Genomic DNA, 13,413 nt, shown 5'->3' with positions numbered 1-13,413 from the left:
ACCACCCAGTCCAGAATCACCAAACCACCAGAATCCAACCGCTGTATGTGACTTATCCCAGGTACAGCCACTCTGGAATGAGACCAGTGTGTTTGCAGTGGGGATGAGGTGTTACCTTGGGGGTCACAGTTCAGCTGGGATTCTGTCCCAGCCTGGAAGAGGACTGAGGGTCAAGGAGGCAAGAGCAGTTCTGCCATGGAGAGAGGAGCTGCTGCACAAGGTCTGGTTGGTGTTCTCAGTGTGTGCAGGTCCAGCACGGGGCACCCCAGCAGGCAGGAATGCTCTGCACTCCCCACTGTGGGAGAGGAAGGGTGGCTGGGGGTGGAATGGGGAACCCTTCGGGGCAGCACTCAGAAGCTGACTGCAGAGGAGTCTGAGAGACAGGGCATTTTGAATTGTGACATTGAGTTTTGTCTCAGCAGAGCCTGGTGCAGAACCACCGTGGTGGCAGAGCTGGTGCTCGGAGGGGAATCACCAAATCAGCCAGCACATTTTGCACCCCAGGCATTTCCTTCTGTCATCAGTGGGAAATACAAATGGCAGCACCCTCCTTTTTTACCTCAGTTGAAGTGCAGACTTTTATAGCCTTGGAGTGTGGCAGAAGAGGGTCAGTGACCGCTGTTTGAGCAGGTTTTACAGCCTGTACAGAGTAAACATGCCATTTGCACTTCCAGAAATGTGTCCTGCAGGGCCAGCCTGGTGTTTCTTGCTGTTTTCATGCCCGTGTTTTCAGTGTGTTTCAGAAGATAAATATTTACACAGGCTCAACCCATAAGTGTTTATCTTATTTGTACCCTTCACTCAATAAACATTTTTTTCCACCAAAGCACAATCACCAAAGGAATTATCATAACAATTGGCCATTGGATGTACAAAACAGATTAAAGGGGAGCTGTTTACCTAAGGAGGAAGAGCAGTAATCAGACCTGACTGTGGTGTTTTCAGGGTCCTCTGTGGCAGGAAGGAAAGATGGCTCTGACTCCATGTTCTTAGAAGGCCAATTTATTATTTTATGCTATTATATTATATTAAAGAATGCTAGACTAAACTATACTGAAGAATAGAGAAAGGACGCTTACAAAAGGCTTAACAAGATACTAATGAAAACCTCATGACTCTCCAGAGTCTAACCCAGCTGGACTGGGATTGGTCATTAAGTGAAAACAATTCACCAGAATGCAGTGAAACAGTCTCCTGTTGGCCAACAATCTCCAAACACATTCCAAAGCAGCAAAACAGGGAGAAGCAAAGGAGATAATTATTGTTTTCATTTTCTCTGAGGCTTCTCAGCTTCCCAGGAGAAGAGATCCTGGTGAAGGGATTTTTCAGAAAGTAAGACAGTGACACCACCACGTGTAGTAAAGCATCATTTCACTTTGTTCTGCCCCTGAGCTCTCTCTCATTCTCAGTTCCCCTTGAGCACTTGGGAAACCTGTTCAGGTGTGGGTCAGGCTCTGAAGGTGTGCTGCCCTGCCTGGCTGCTCACCTGAGCAGAGTAGAGCAGGCAGGTGCTGCAGGGGCTGCGTGCTGCCTGTGTGCCCACAGCCTCCCTTCCTGTTCTCAGTGAACATGTCCCTGGTTTTGGGACACAGTCAGGCTCCTCAGAGGACAAGGGTGCAGCTCAGCTGGGCGCCAGGTGCTGAAATTGCTCACTGGTGCCTTCCCTGGAGGGTACATTTGGTATTTCATTGGAGAGGGTGTGAGTTTCAGAAGATTCAGAGAAAAATGTTATGGTTTTGGGTTTTGGTTTGCTTTTTCTGGTATGAAATGAATGCCAGTTATATATGCCCAAGAAATTAGTTACTATTTGTATCCCATACGTGTTCCCCACATGATAATCCTTTGACTCCAGCTTACATCTACCTTGAATTTTTACTTTTTTTTTCTTACTGTGGTAATATCATGCACATCTTGCTTATACTACACTTTTAATCTTTTAAAGAGTCTGCATCACAGATATTTTTAGGTTTGCAATGCTAAATGCTGATTTGACAAACTGTTCCCTGTTAAGCTGATTAATATAAAGTCATAACAGGGGAACTTAATGATCTTAAAATTAAATACCCCATTTCTCCCAAACCAAAGTCTGCTCCCTATGCTAAAGAGATAAAGGTGGGAATTACAATTTGAAAGGAGTGATAAAGGTCTGTTGCATTTAGACACCCATACTTTTTAAATTTGAAATGCTTGTAACTTGGGGGTAAAAGTGTTGGGTGGCTGTTGGCTGTGGGTCTCTGTTGGAAACAATTTCAGTGCTGCAAGCAGGGCTGAATTGCAGTCCGTGTTGCTGAGAGGGTGTTAGATCTCTGTGATCTTTGCTGCATCCATTCTCAGGACAGTTTGACAAACTGCTGGTTGAAACTGGTGTTTGGCATCACTGTCAGCTCTGAGGTTGCTTCTGCAGTGCCAGAGAAGATGTGGCTGTCATTGCTGTCCTCTCAGAAGCAGGCTTCAAAAGTAGCATTGGATCAGCTTGTGAGACTCTCCTGTGAGTGCCAGACTGTTAATCCTGCCTCATTAAACAATTTTACTGTATTTGAAACGCTCCTAATTTGTAACAGTGTGTCTCTCTGTGGGGTTACCTGCATTTGAACGGAATCAGTCCGGCTGTAGTGGAGCCCAGATTGTCAGAGCTGTTTGAATGTGTCTGTGCCGAGTTACCTGTTTGCTCAGGGCAGGATTTCTGCAGGGGACACGTCCAGTCCTACCTGCACAGTCCTGCAGTGCTCCTGGCCTGCAGTGAGGGGAGCAGGAGCACTGGCCAGGCACTGAAAGGAGCTGGCTCACCCCACCCAGGGTCTGACACTGTTCAGCAAGGCTGTTTGCAGTAAAACACGGTGATTTCCCTTTCTCCAGAGGTCTGCAGGCACAGAGCCAAGTGGGTTTTAACTCATTGGGTGACTCCTGCAGTGCCTGTGGGCCACCAGGATTGCTGTGAGGAACCTGAGAGTGTTTATTAACCATCTTCTGACAAACCTCAGAACTGTAAGAGGTGGTTTAGGTGCCTTGAAATGCAGCTTTCTCCTCTTAGTGAAGCCTGAGCTTCAGCAGCCTCACCAGCCTTGCTGCAGACACCTCAGCCAGGTGTTCCCACCTGTACGCCCCACCACCTCCCTTTCCCACACTGATCAGGGCCCTTTGTTTCCTTCTTTACAAAAAGAACACCCAAAGCCCCCACCCTGAGGAGCCCCCCTGAGGAGCTGATGCATTTCTGGGTGTGCACATCTGCTCATTCTGTTGTGCTGTGGATCCCCCTGCTGCCTCCTGGCCACATCTGGAGAAGCCTGGCAGGATTCTGTCCCTCATCCTCAAGGGTCTGGGTGGTGATGGTGATGCACTCAGTCAGAAAGTGTTCTGTTGGACTTGGAGTCCAGGCTGGGATTTATCATTTGTTTACAGTTTCAGGCCTTTCCTCTGTGCTTTGACTTCAAACACTGTTGACATATTTACTCCTTTATTATTTTGTTTAATTTGGTTATAAGATAGAGGCAGTAAGTCCCAGATTATCAGAAAGATGATGATAAATTGCAGCCAGTGCAGAGGAAACCCAGAGTTTTCATGAGGCAGAATAATGGATCTCTTATGAAGCAAGACTAAAAGATCTTTTTTTTGGTTAAATTGATGATTAAAGGAGAACAGAAGGCTTAGAGGTATTTGAAGGGTGTAAACAGCAAAGAAACAGTGCAGCTAGTGTAATACAAAGGAGTACAACTGGAGATATTGGGAATATTTTAATGGGAAGGAAAATTGTGCTGTCTGATAGCACTTTTACAGGATGATCATTGCTGCATTATGGGTTAGTGGTAAGCACACAAATATATAGGCCTGAGAGCAGGCAAAAAGAAAATAACACAGGAAAACTGGAGCATTTGCAGGGAAACCTCCTAATGGGTGTCCTCTGTCCCACAGACCTCTGTGGTTCTGTAAAATGGATGAGCTCAGGCTCTCCAGAAATACTCAGGGTGCAGTGTCTGTGGCCCTCCTGAAGTCCTGCCTGTGGTTAAATTGCATTTTGGCTAATACTTGATTCTGCATTTGGGTACTGACATTCCTTGGGAATAGCTGCAGTGTAATAAATGAGAGAATTGCCTTAGCTCCTGCATTTGAGTATGGGAAGGAAGAGAAAGAAAAATTTGCTTTAGGGAAGAAATTGAAAAGATGACAAAATAAAATTGCAGATGTGTTCTATGAAATAGTGATTCACTGCCTCTTCTGTGAGCAGTGTTGTGGTGGTTACCATACAATCCTGTCCAGAAATTAAATTCTGGATTGCTGTGGTAGAAGTGAGGAAAAAAAAGGGGTTTGAACAGTAAGATATGGCAGACAAAGAATATTATATATCTTACTGCCTTCCTTGCATCCCCAGGTGAGGAAAATAAACTGTTTTTGTTTCAGTCTTGTCTGTTGGCTGATGGGAGAGTTTCAGAGGGCTAAAGGAGGAATCTTTCTATAGATCAGGGAAAGAGGAAAAAACACCAGCATAAATTTATATGGACACCCTTAAACAAACTTTCTTGGACTGGACTGAGCTGGGAGTGTGACTGAGCCCAGCGAGGTTTGGGAGCCCTGGTGTCCACAGGCCTGGGAGTCCCTGTGCTGTGCAGAGCCAGCACTGCCCTTGGGGCACTGCCAGGGTGCAGGAGGGCTGGCACTGCCCAGAAAGCCCTTCCTGACCAGCAGCTGGATGTGACAAACTGTGCTGGCACTGGGCAGCTCCTGCAGCTCCTGCAGAGCTGGTGCTGTGGGTGAGCAGCTGTGGAGGGAGGCAGTGTGCTCCTGCCCTGGGTGTCCCAGAGCAGGCTCTGCCTGGCCCCAGGGGGACCTTCCCTTCTGGAGGATGCCTGGATGAGGTGGGAGCACCTTCCCTTGTGCTCAGGAGAGGATGAGGAGTGGGCTGGTGTGTCCCCTGCCCCTGCTCAGGCACGGCTGGCAGAGCCCAAGCTGTCAGCAGCTTCAAGCACTTCAAACAGGGTGCTGGGTTTCCCTTTTCCTGTGTTTTTTCTTTCCTCCCTGTGTTCTTGTTCCCAGTCTCTCCCTGTCTGTAGCTGACCTTGCCTTTCAATCCCTGCCCTGCCAGGGCAGCCCTGGGGTGCCCAGGGCCATGAGGGCAAGGTGTGGTGCTCCTGGCATCACCCAACCTGGTTTTTTTTTTGCTGTTTGTACCTTATTGCCCCTTTTCCTGCCTTTGTGTGCACAGCTGCCCCCAGCAACAGGAGCACTGGAGATCAGCTGGTGACAAAATCCTGAGGACAAGGGATGGGACAATTGGTGTGGTTAATTACCTGCCCTAATTAGTGGGGCAAGATGGTGCAGCTTTGTTACTTGCATACATTTTATTTGCATGCTGTCACAATTTGAAAAAGCAGAAGAACCTGTTGGTGAAAATGGAATGGATTGTAATGATTCAGACATTCCTTCCCTTCTCAGTGCTCTACCCAGGAGTTCTTCTTGATAGTCAGCACCCTGTCTCGTCTGGAATTGGGAATTGAGGCTTGTGTCCCAGTCATACAATCCCATCTGAGATCTCCTCTGTTAAAAGATGCCCTGTTGGAAATCCCAGGCCTGCTCTCCCCAGTGAAGCACTATCTAAAGATCCTTAATGAGGAAGCAGCCAAGTAAGTAGAGAAAAGAACATGATTCTTCTGAGCCTCATGGCCTTTCTGAGGAAATGTGTTCAGTTGTGCAGATTGTGCTCTGTGTGTAGTACACCTCAGTTTCATATTTTTATTTCATATTTATTTATTCAGTTCCTTTTAGTTAAAGCAGAGGTTGTTGTTACCTGTGGCTTACGTTCCTTGTGTAAAGTTAAACTAGGTGAAGCAGTATTTTGCCTAGAGGGTGTCTGCCTCAGGCTGAATGAGTTTTTGAAAGTTTCTCACCTGTTTTGGGTGATGAATTTACAGGAAAATACGTCCTGCATTATGTTAATTGGTTTAACAGCTTTCTAATCAATTTTTTTTAAGGGAAGCTATTCCTTTTGAAGAGAGGCTTGCCCTTCAGCAGAGGGCCAGCTCTGCTGTCAGCAATATGCCTTCCACTGCTTTTCTGAGAATTCATCAAAGCTGTCTGCACTTTTTTCTCTTATTTATGTCCATTGTTGGTCCACGAGGAAAAAAAGACAGAGGAAGAGGATGCTGGGTTGGAATGAATACAGATTATGCTGGAGGATATCTCTAAATTCTTTGCTGTGTACTGTTTGTTCTGAAGCACTGCTGCCTCTCTGCCATCCCTGGATTCTTTGCTGAGGCTGTGGCAGAAACTTTAGTGTGTTGTTATATGGGGTCAGCACAGTCCTAACTTTTACACTGAGAACAGAAAAAAAAATCCACTTTATTTATAAAAAACCTTTTATCTTTTCCAAACTGAGATTGAAAAATAAATCTGAGAATCGAAGCCTAGAACTTTATTTGCTTCTGATTTAGAGGTGGACCCAAGGAGTATAAATTTAGAAGCTGAGAGGGGCAGAAGGATTTCCTCTGGCCAATGGCAAGGTGGGATTATGAGATTTTTGCTGATGCCTGGTGCCCAATTATAGTTGTGACAGTTTGTGCCAAAACAGACTGTATCTAAATTATACCAACCTAAATTATACCAGGTTTAGTGTAGGTAGTTTCAAAACATGGGGTGTTTTCTTCTGCCAGTGTACTAACAAGGGCTAGAATAGTATACAGGATATAAATGATCTGTAGAATGGGTATATTGTATTTACATTTGTTCAGAATGATTAAGCCAACTTACTTTCTGGCCTTTATATATCTCAGATGTATGTGCTGGTATTATTTTTACTCAAAAACATTTCCTTCATCAAAATCTTGGCTTCTACTCACATCCATCCATGCACACACACTTGAGCACAGACTGCATCACATGTTGTTTTTGTTGTGAGGTGTGGATAAAATCCTGTAATTGTTCTCAAAAGTGCCCCTTTCTCCAGGTTTTGGGTTTTTTTAGCAGGGAGATTGAGATTTTGGGATTTGTGTTTTTGAAACTGTCAGCGTTACATTTTTTTGTAGGCATCACATAGGAGTGACAGTCCTCACAATCAGCTGCTGGCTACTAGGCATCTTTTCTTTTTTTTTTTTTTTGCCTTGCATTCCCATGGAAACTGGTCTAATTAGCAGAAAATCGTTTCTAAAAATTAGTATTGTACTTTAAAATGGCATCCTCACAGTCACTTATGTAAGGCCAGTGAGGAAGGAGTGCACAGCCAAAGCTCAGCTCTCTGCCACCTGCCTGCCACTGGCTCCAGCTGTAGCTCCATTGGCAGGCCAAGGGGCAGTGGAGTAAGTAGAAAATTAGATTTTTTTATTACTTCCATGCTGTAATACTTTCAGTTGGCTAATTACTTGCTCTCCACATATTAGGTTTCAAAGCAATTATGTAATTAACTTGCAGAGTTCTGTATTGGCTCTAAAATGCAGAGTTATATTGCAATTAACTCAGGGCTGATCAAAGTGCTTTTTTATTGTTTGCCTGATACTTGCTAGGGTAAGTTAAATTTTTTGGGTTTTTTTTGTTGACAGCTGTATTTTTAATTGCTCATTCAGCTTCCCAGTTTTAACCATTGGAATGGCATTGCTTGTTTCAGGTTTCAATCCTGACCTGAGCTAGTGCTGCCAAAACAGTCCTGTCATTTTTTCTGGCACTGGAATTAGAAAAGGGCATTGTTCTGCATGTGCTTACAAGTAATCTGGGTAATCTTTTCTGGACAAAAGGAGGAAGCTGCTCTGGGAAAGCACTGATGGCATTCTACTTCCACGGGGGGATTTTTCCATGCAATCCTTACCCAAATGTGCCCAGATTCTAAATGTGTTGGAAATCTGTGTTCCTGTTGTGCAGAAATCACCTGAAGCCTGACCTGTCACTGCAGGTGAGGTGCTGTCAGCACCTGGGGTGCTCTGTACAGAGAGCCTCTCTGCTGTGAGGTGAGCACAGCAGTTTCAGTGAATGGGCTCTGCCGTGACCAAGCACCTGAAAATCTGTGCTCAGAAGGGAACTGAGCTAGTGTTCCCACCAACAAAGGTAACAAAGCAAGGATGCAGCTGGTAGGACTGAGGTACCTCTCTCTCCTCCTGCCATTATTTCACCTTGCATTCCTTCTGGGCAGGACTGGAGATAAAACACAGTTGTTCAAGGACCTGACGGACTTCCCTGCCATCCGAAAGAAAAAGGAGGAGATCCAGGATGTGCTCTCTAAAATCCAGCTGCATCTGCCAGATATTCGTAAACAGATTAAGAACCCTTCTGCAGAGTATGTTGCAGTTTCGGGTCAAGAGGTACTGTGGGGTTTGTTATGTATGACTGTACCCATCCTTGCCTAGAAAATAGCTTAAAAGCGGGGCCTGGCTGGAACTCTATTCACTGAGTGTGGGCTTCATGAGGGCATTTGACTTTAATCTTTTGTACAACTTTGAAGAGCTGCTTTCTTGCCGTGTGACTCCTTTATTTGTTAAGTCAATCACTTCAGTGACTTAAATAATAGAAGCACATTAGTGCAGTTGAACTTGGTTCAGTAATGCTTTGCTTTTCTGTCTGCGTAAAAACATATACTTCCAAGGTTAATTGTATGGCTATTAGGTACTGGAATACTCTCAGAGAACCAGGAAGCACAGCATTTGGTTAATTTAAGGAATGGTGAAAGGATTTCTGAGTACTGAGTCAGACTGTAATTTGAAAGATGGGAGAGGAGAGGGAACAGTATTAAAGAGTGATAAGTGTTGTTTTAGTTCCAGTTCTCGGAAATGGTGTTCTGGACTGGAACTTTTCCTCGTGGATGCTGCACAGGCGTGGGCAGGATGTGATCCAGCGAGCTGAGAGGTTCCATGGTGAAAAACAGAGACAGCAGACCTGCCACGTTTGTGGGGAAACTGAGAGGAGCAGTCAGGCAGCACTGCTCAGTCCTCTGGAACTGAGAGCAGGAAGCTGGGAAAAGCTCTGAAAGAGAAAAGTGGGGAAAGAGAGGAGCTAGGAAACAGAATGAGAGGTGTGAGCAGAAGAGAGGAGTGGGTGAGGACAGGGAGGGAGGGGGCTGGAATTGGCCTGTGGGGCACTTTGGAAGCTGAGAAAGATCCAGAAGACACAGGAGGGAGAAGTAGACACTGCTGAAAATGAGGGAAGGGATGAATTAGAGACAGCAGCCTTTGATAAAGACCTGAAATTGGATGTTCCTGTTGAGGGTGAGGCTGAGAACAGGAAACACACGGCCCAGGAGTCAGGTGGGCTGTCAGCACAGAGGCTGAAATCCAAAGGAAAAGTGTGTGTGAGTATTGTCTGAGGCAGGGAAGAGCAGGATCTGAAAGGTTTCTCTCAGGGAAGCTGGGTTAATAGCTGCCATCTGTGTGAAGTAAAGGAGATGAGAGGAACTGATCAAAGAGAGGAGAGCATCCGAGGAGGTACTGGGGAGTGGTTCCAGAGGCAGCAGTCACTGCACACATCTCAGACAGGAGGCCTTTGCAGCAGGGCACAAACCTCTGGGGCCTTGAGGAAAGGAGCTGCAGAGGCTGGGGCTTGCTCTTGTTTCGTGACATCTGGTGTGGGTGTTCAGCAGACAGCAAAAGAGGCAGCAGAGAGGGGTCAGGGAGTATGGTCAGTGAGGGAAAGATGCCAGAGGAATGGAAGTGATGGGAACAAAGTTGTGTTGGAGGAATAGAACACAGGACTAGGACAGGAATTTATGTGATTTGAGCTCTTTCTTCCTCAGATCTGTATGTTTTATTCTTCCTGTGTTCTTGTAGTGCCCTGATAGATGTGAAATTCAAATGCTCCTTCACAACAGAGAAATACCTTGGAAGTGCTTTGGGTGAATTAAGAATTAGTGCACCCTGTCCTTGCTCTATTGCTGTGTTAGGATTGTTATCCTTGCTTGTTCTTGGGGATGACTGCTGGCTCCTCTGGAAGTTTCTATCTAAATCCCATTAGCCACAATGGATAAGTTTTGCCAGACATGGGTCTTGTGGCTTTCCATAAACGTGGTCAGGTTCTGTGTTAACCTAATCTCTGCAGGAAATGTGTTTTCCAGCTGAATTCTGTGACGTGAGACTGCCTCAAATCCTTGACACCCAGGACCTCAGGCTGTTGTTACAGAGATGACTGACATGAATCATGTGAAGCAAGCACGTAGATCTCAGTGCACTGAGCACCCTGGCACTGCTGGTCCCTGTGCCTCCCTGTGGGACCCCCAGCCCACTCAGACCTGCAGTGAAGTCCTGCAGGTGCACCAGGGTGGTGTGTGTCAGAACCCCAGCTTCTTCTGGGGGGGAAGAACATTCCCCTCCAGGCTGCTCCTGCTCTTCAGGCTGGGCATGGTTTTCTCTGGTATTTGCAGGGAATACCTGAAAAAAGAGGGAATGATGAATCTGACTCCATGCTCTCAGAAGGCCAATTTATTACTTTATCATAGTATATTATGTTAAAGAACACTGTACTAAACTATACTAAAGAATACAGGAAGGATACTTCAGAAGGCTAAAAGATAATAATGAAAACTGGTGATTCTCTCCAGAGTCCCAACACAGCCTGGCTCTGACTGCCCAAAGAGTGAAAACAACTCCCAGCAGAATGCAATGGAACAATTACCTGTGGGTGAACAATCCCCAAACACATTCCACATCAGCAAAACACAGGAGAAGCAAATGAGATAAGAATTGTTTTGCTTTTCTCTGAGGCTCCTCAGCTTCCCAGGAGAAAAATCCTGGGCAAAGGGATTTTTCCAGAGAATGTGAATGCCACATTTTTCCTCTGGTGGTTGCAGTTTCTAGATAAATGATGATTCTGATTCTCTGGTCTTCCTGACTTCCCATGGTGTGTAACATTACATTTCTGTTGTTTCAGTTTTTGATAGAAGTGAAGAATTCCCATAAATCATCTGTGCCATCTGACTGGGTTATGGTTAGCAGGTATGTAAAATGTCTTTGAGGTTTGGTTCTGTTTTAATGTAGAGGAAAACACGAGGTACTTTGGTATTACAATTCATTACATACATATTCTCATTGTCCCACCTGTGAAGGTTTGCTGGGGGCTTTTTAAGCTGAAAACCCAACCAAACTCTAAATCTATTGCTTAACAGAAAAAAAAAAAAAACAAACAAAACTGAGAGAAATTTATTTGTTACAACGTTTGTTTTTACACAGTGCATCCTCAAAGCACAGAATTACTGACTCAGTTCTTCAAGGTGCATGTACTGGTGTCAGATCCTTGGCCTTGATTCACTTGTGCTTGTAGCTTGCACATGCAAATCCTTCATTCAGTTTTGATTGTTATTGTTTTATTCAGAGAGATTAAAGTAGCTGTGCCAACATCTGCTTATACATCTTGGTAAATTCAGTGCATTTAAAATATAATTTCATTTACTCATACAGTTCAGCTCTTCTTGCTTTGGTACTTGTTCTAATGTAAGCTTGATTTTGGATAATTTTCGAGCAGGTGAAGCAGAGATGGACTGATTTATGTAGTTGGCTTTTTTTCTTTTCACTCATTTGATTTGTGATTTGAATGGTTTGAACCCCTGAAAGTTACAATGTCCATGTAAATGCTGAATTCTCTACAAGCCCCAGAGTGTAATGTGTGAGCACAGACATCTCTCCCTAAGCTGAACTCTGTTGTGATGCTCTATTCAGTTATGCAGGAATTAACACTCAATTCTCTTTTAATTAAACTTGTTTTAATACTGAGAAGTGCACAGATCAGACAGAATTAACACAGTGAACAAATTACAGCTAATCTGGATTCTGTAAAAGAATGCCTGGATCTGCCAAATAGAGTCCTTAATGAAAACACACAAATAAATAGCAAGTGAGAACTAGCAAGACAGTCTGTATTAATATTTGTTTATTTCAGGCTTATGGTGGAGTTTTTTCCCTTAGAGTGAATTTGTTTCTGTCTAGCTGGCTGTGTATCAGGCAGCCATGCACTTGGGCAGCTGTGCTGAGCAGTTGTGTGCTCTGGGGTGCTGGTGGCACGCTGTGCAGGGCGTTCCAGAGCCTTCTGAGGGGGCAGCAGTGCCCCTTCACTCTCAGTGGAGGTCGGTCAGAGCCTTCCTTCTGCACACCCATCGTGGGGCTGGAGGAGACGGAGGAACGAGTCCAGACTGGGCTGTGGGTGGTGCAGGGGAGTGCTTGGTGGCCCTGATGCCAAGGAGCCCTGTGTGTCTCTGTCTCCCCGTGCAGCACCAGAGCCGTCAGCCGCTTCCACTCGCCGCTGGTGACAGAGAGCTACAGAGTCCTGCAGCAGCTGCGCGAGCAGCTGGCCCTGCACTGCGCTGCGGGCTGGCTCTGCTTCCTGGAGTGAGTGCCTGCTGCAGTCCATCCCTGTGAGCGGGTTCTGTAGAGGTTCTGTAGATTGATTTCAGGGTGCAAAAACTGACACGGTACAAAGGGGTTTGCGGGTTAATCAACACCATGGACTTTATTAAATAACCACAGCAAAAATGTGTTGGGGAGGAATTAGGGGAAAATAAGGAAAATGAGGAAGGGAAAGGAAAAAGGGGGGTTTATAGCTACCAAAATGTGAGAATGGTGGAGCTCCTTCAGTGTCCAGCCAAAGAGGTTCAGCAGGTCACATCCTGGGGAGATCTCAGAGATGCAGTCCATTCTGGACCCTAATTATACTTTTCTTGATGAGGGGGAAGGGGATTATTTCGAAACCGAATCTATTGTATTTTCTGGTAGAAAGAATGGTATTTGGAAAAGGGGTACACACAGTCCACCTTGCAATGAATGAGGGTCATTGTGTTCGTGGTCCAGTGCCCGCACCTGCAACATCCATCTTGCTTTGGTCAGCTCACCTCCCCCCATGCACCTCCCCTGGGCTGGGGGCTCCAGTCCTTGGAAAGTGTGAGGGAGGCCTTTCTCACATGGGGATTTCTCGGGGTCTTCTCTGGTGGAGAGGCTTCTGTCATCTCAGCTTGTCTGTCACGGTGGTTGTAACGAGAGGAGTCTTCTGTGGGAGACCACCCAAAAACTCAGGGAGGAGAAGTCCAGCCCGGCCAGGAGATGGACAGCATCCAAGATTATTGCTGTAAAAAGGACACAGTGCCTCATTGAGCTTGGTGTAGCGTGCAGGGAACTGCACCTGTGGAGATGGAGCTTAGCAACACCTTCAGGTCATAAAACCCCCTGGCTTGGCGTGCCCACTGTGGCTAGGGAAGGGGCAAAGGGGTCTCCTGAGCGGTCTCTCAATGACAGCTGTGAGGCAGATGAGGGATATTTCAGACAGACTGTCACAGTGCCTCCCCCAGCCCTGCCCTGGGGCACAGCAGGGACAGGGAAACGCTGCTCTGCCAATGCAGCCCTTCGGAGCTGTCCACAGCAGCTTGGCTGGCAGCCAGGTAAAATGCTGCCCTGCCTTTCAATCCATTGGAGGGCAAGAGCTCTGAGCCCCACTCCTGAGACCAGCACTGATGTCTCTACCTTTTAA

General features: G+C 46.0%; 1 protein-coding gene across 5 annotated transcripts in view; it reads left to right on the top strand.

Moving 5' to 3' along the window:
- The window catches only part of MSH3 (mutS homolog 3), a 95,356-nt gene that overhangs the window by 56,506 nt on the left and 25,437 nt on the right, over positions 1–13,413 (top strand). For 3 of the 5 annotated variants that reach the window (XM_059837091.1, XM_059837090.1, XM_059837095.1), the window contains exons 14-17: positions 5,428–5,615; positions 8,108–8,276; positions 10,831–10,895; positions 12,165–12,281. In XM_059837091.1, the coding sequence (XP_059693074.1) occupies positions 5,428–5,615; positions 8,108–8,276; positions 10,831–10,895; positions 12,165–12,281 (539 nt within the window). The remainder of the gene's footprint in view (positions 1–5,427; positions 5,616–8,107; positions 8,277–10,830; positions 10,896–12,164; positions 12,282–13,413) is intronic. The other 2 variants (XM_059837093.1, XM_059837092.1) reach the window with 1 other exon arrangement.

This window comes from Haemorhous mexicanus, chromosome Z (genome assembly GCF_027477595.1).
Source record: "Haemorhous mexicanus isolate bHaeMex1 chromosome Z, bHaeMex1.pri, whole genome shotgun sequence".
NCBI lineage: Eukaryota > Metazoa > Chordata > Aves > Passeriformes > Fringillidae > Haemorhous > Haemorhous mexicanus.
Note: the sequence above shows the minus strand (reverse complement) of the source record. Positions and strands in the feature narration are given on the sequence as shown.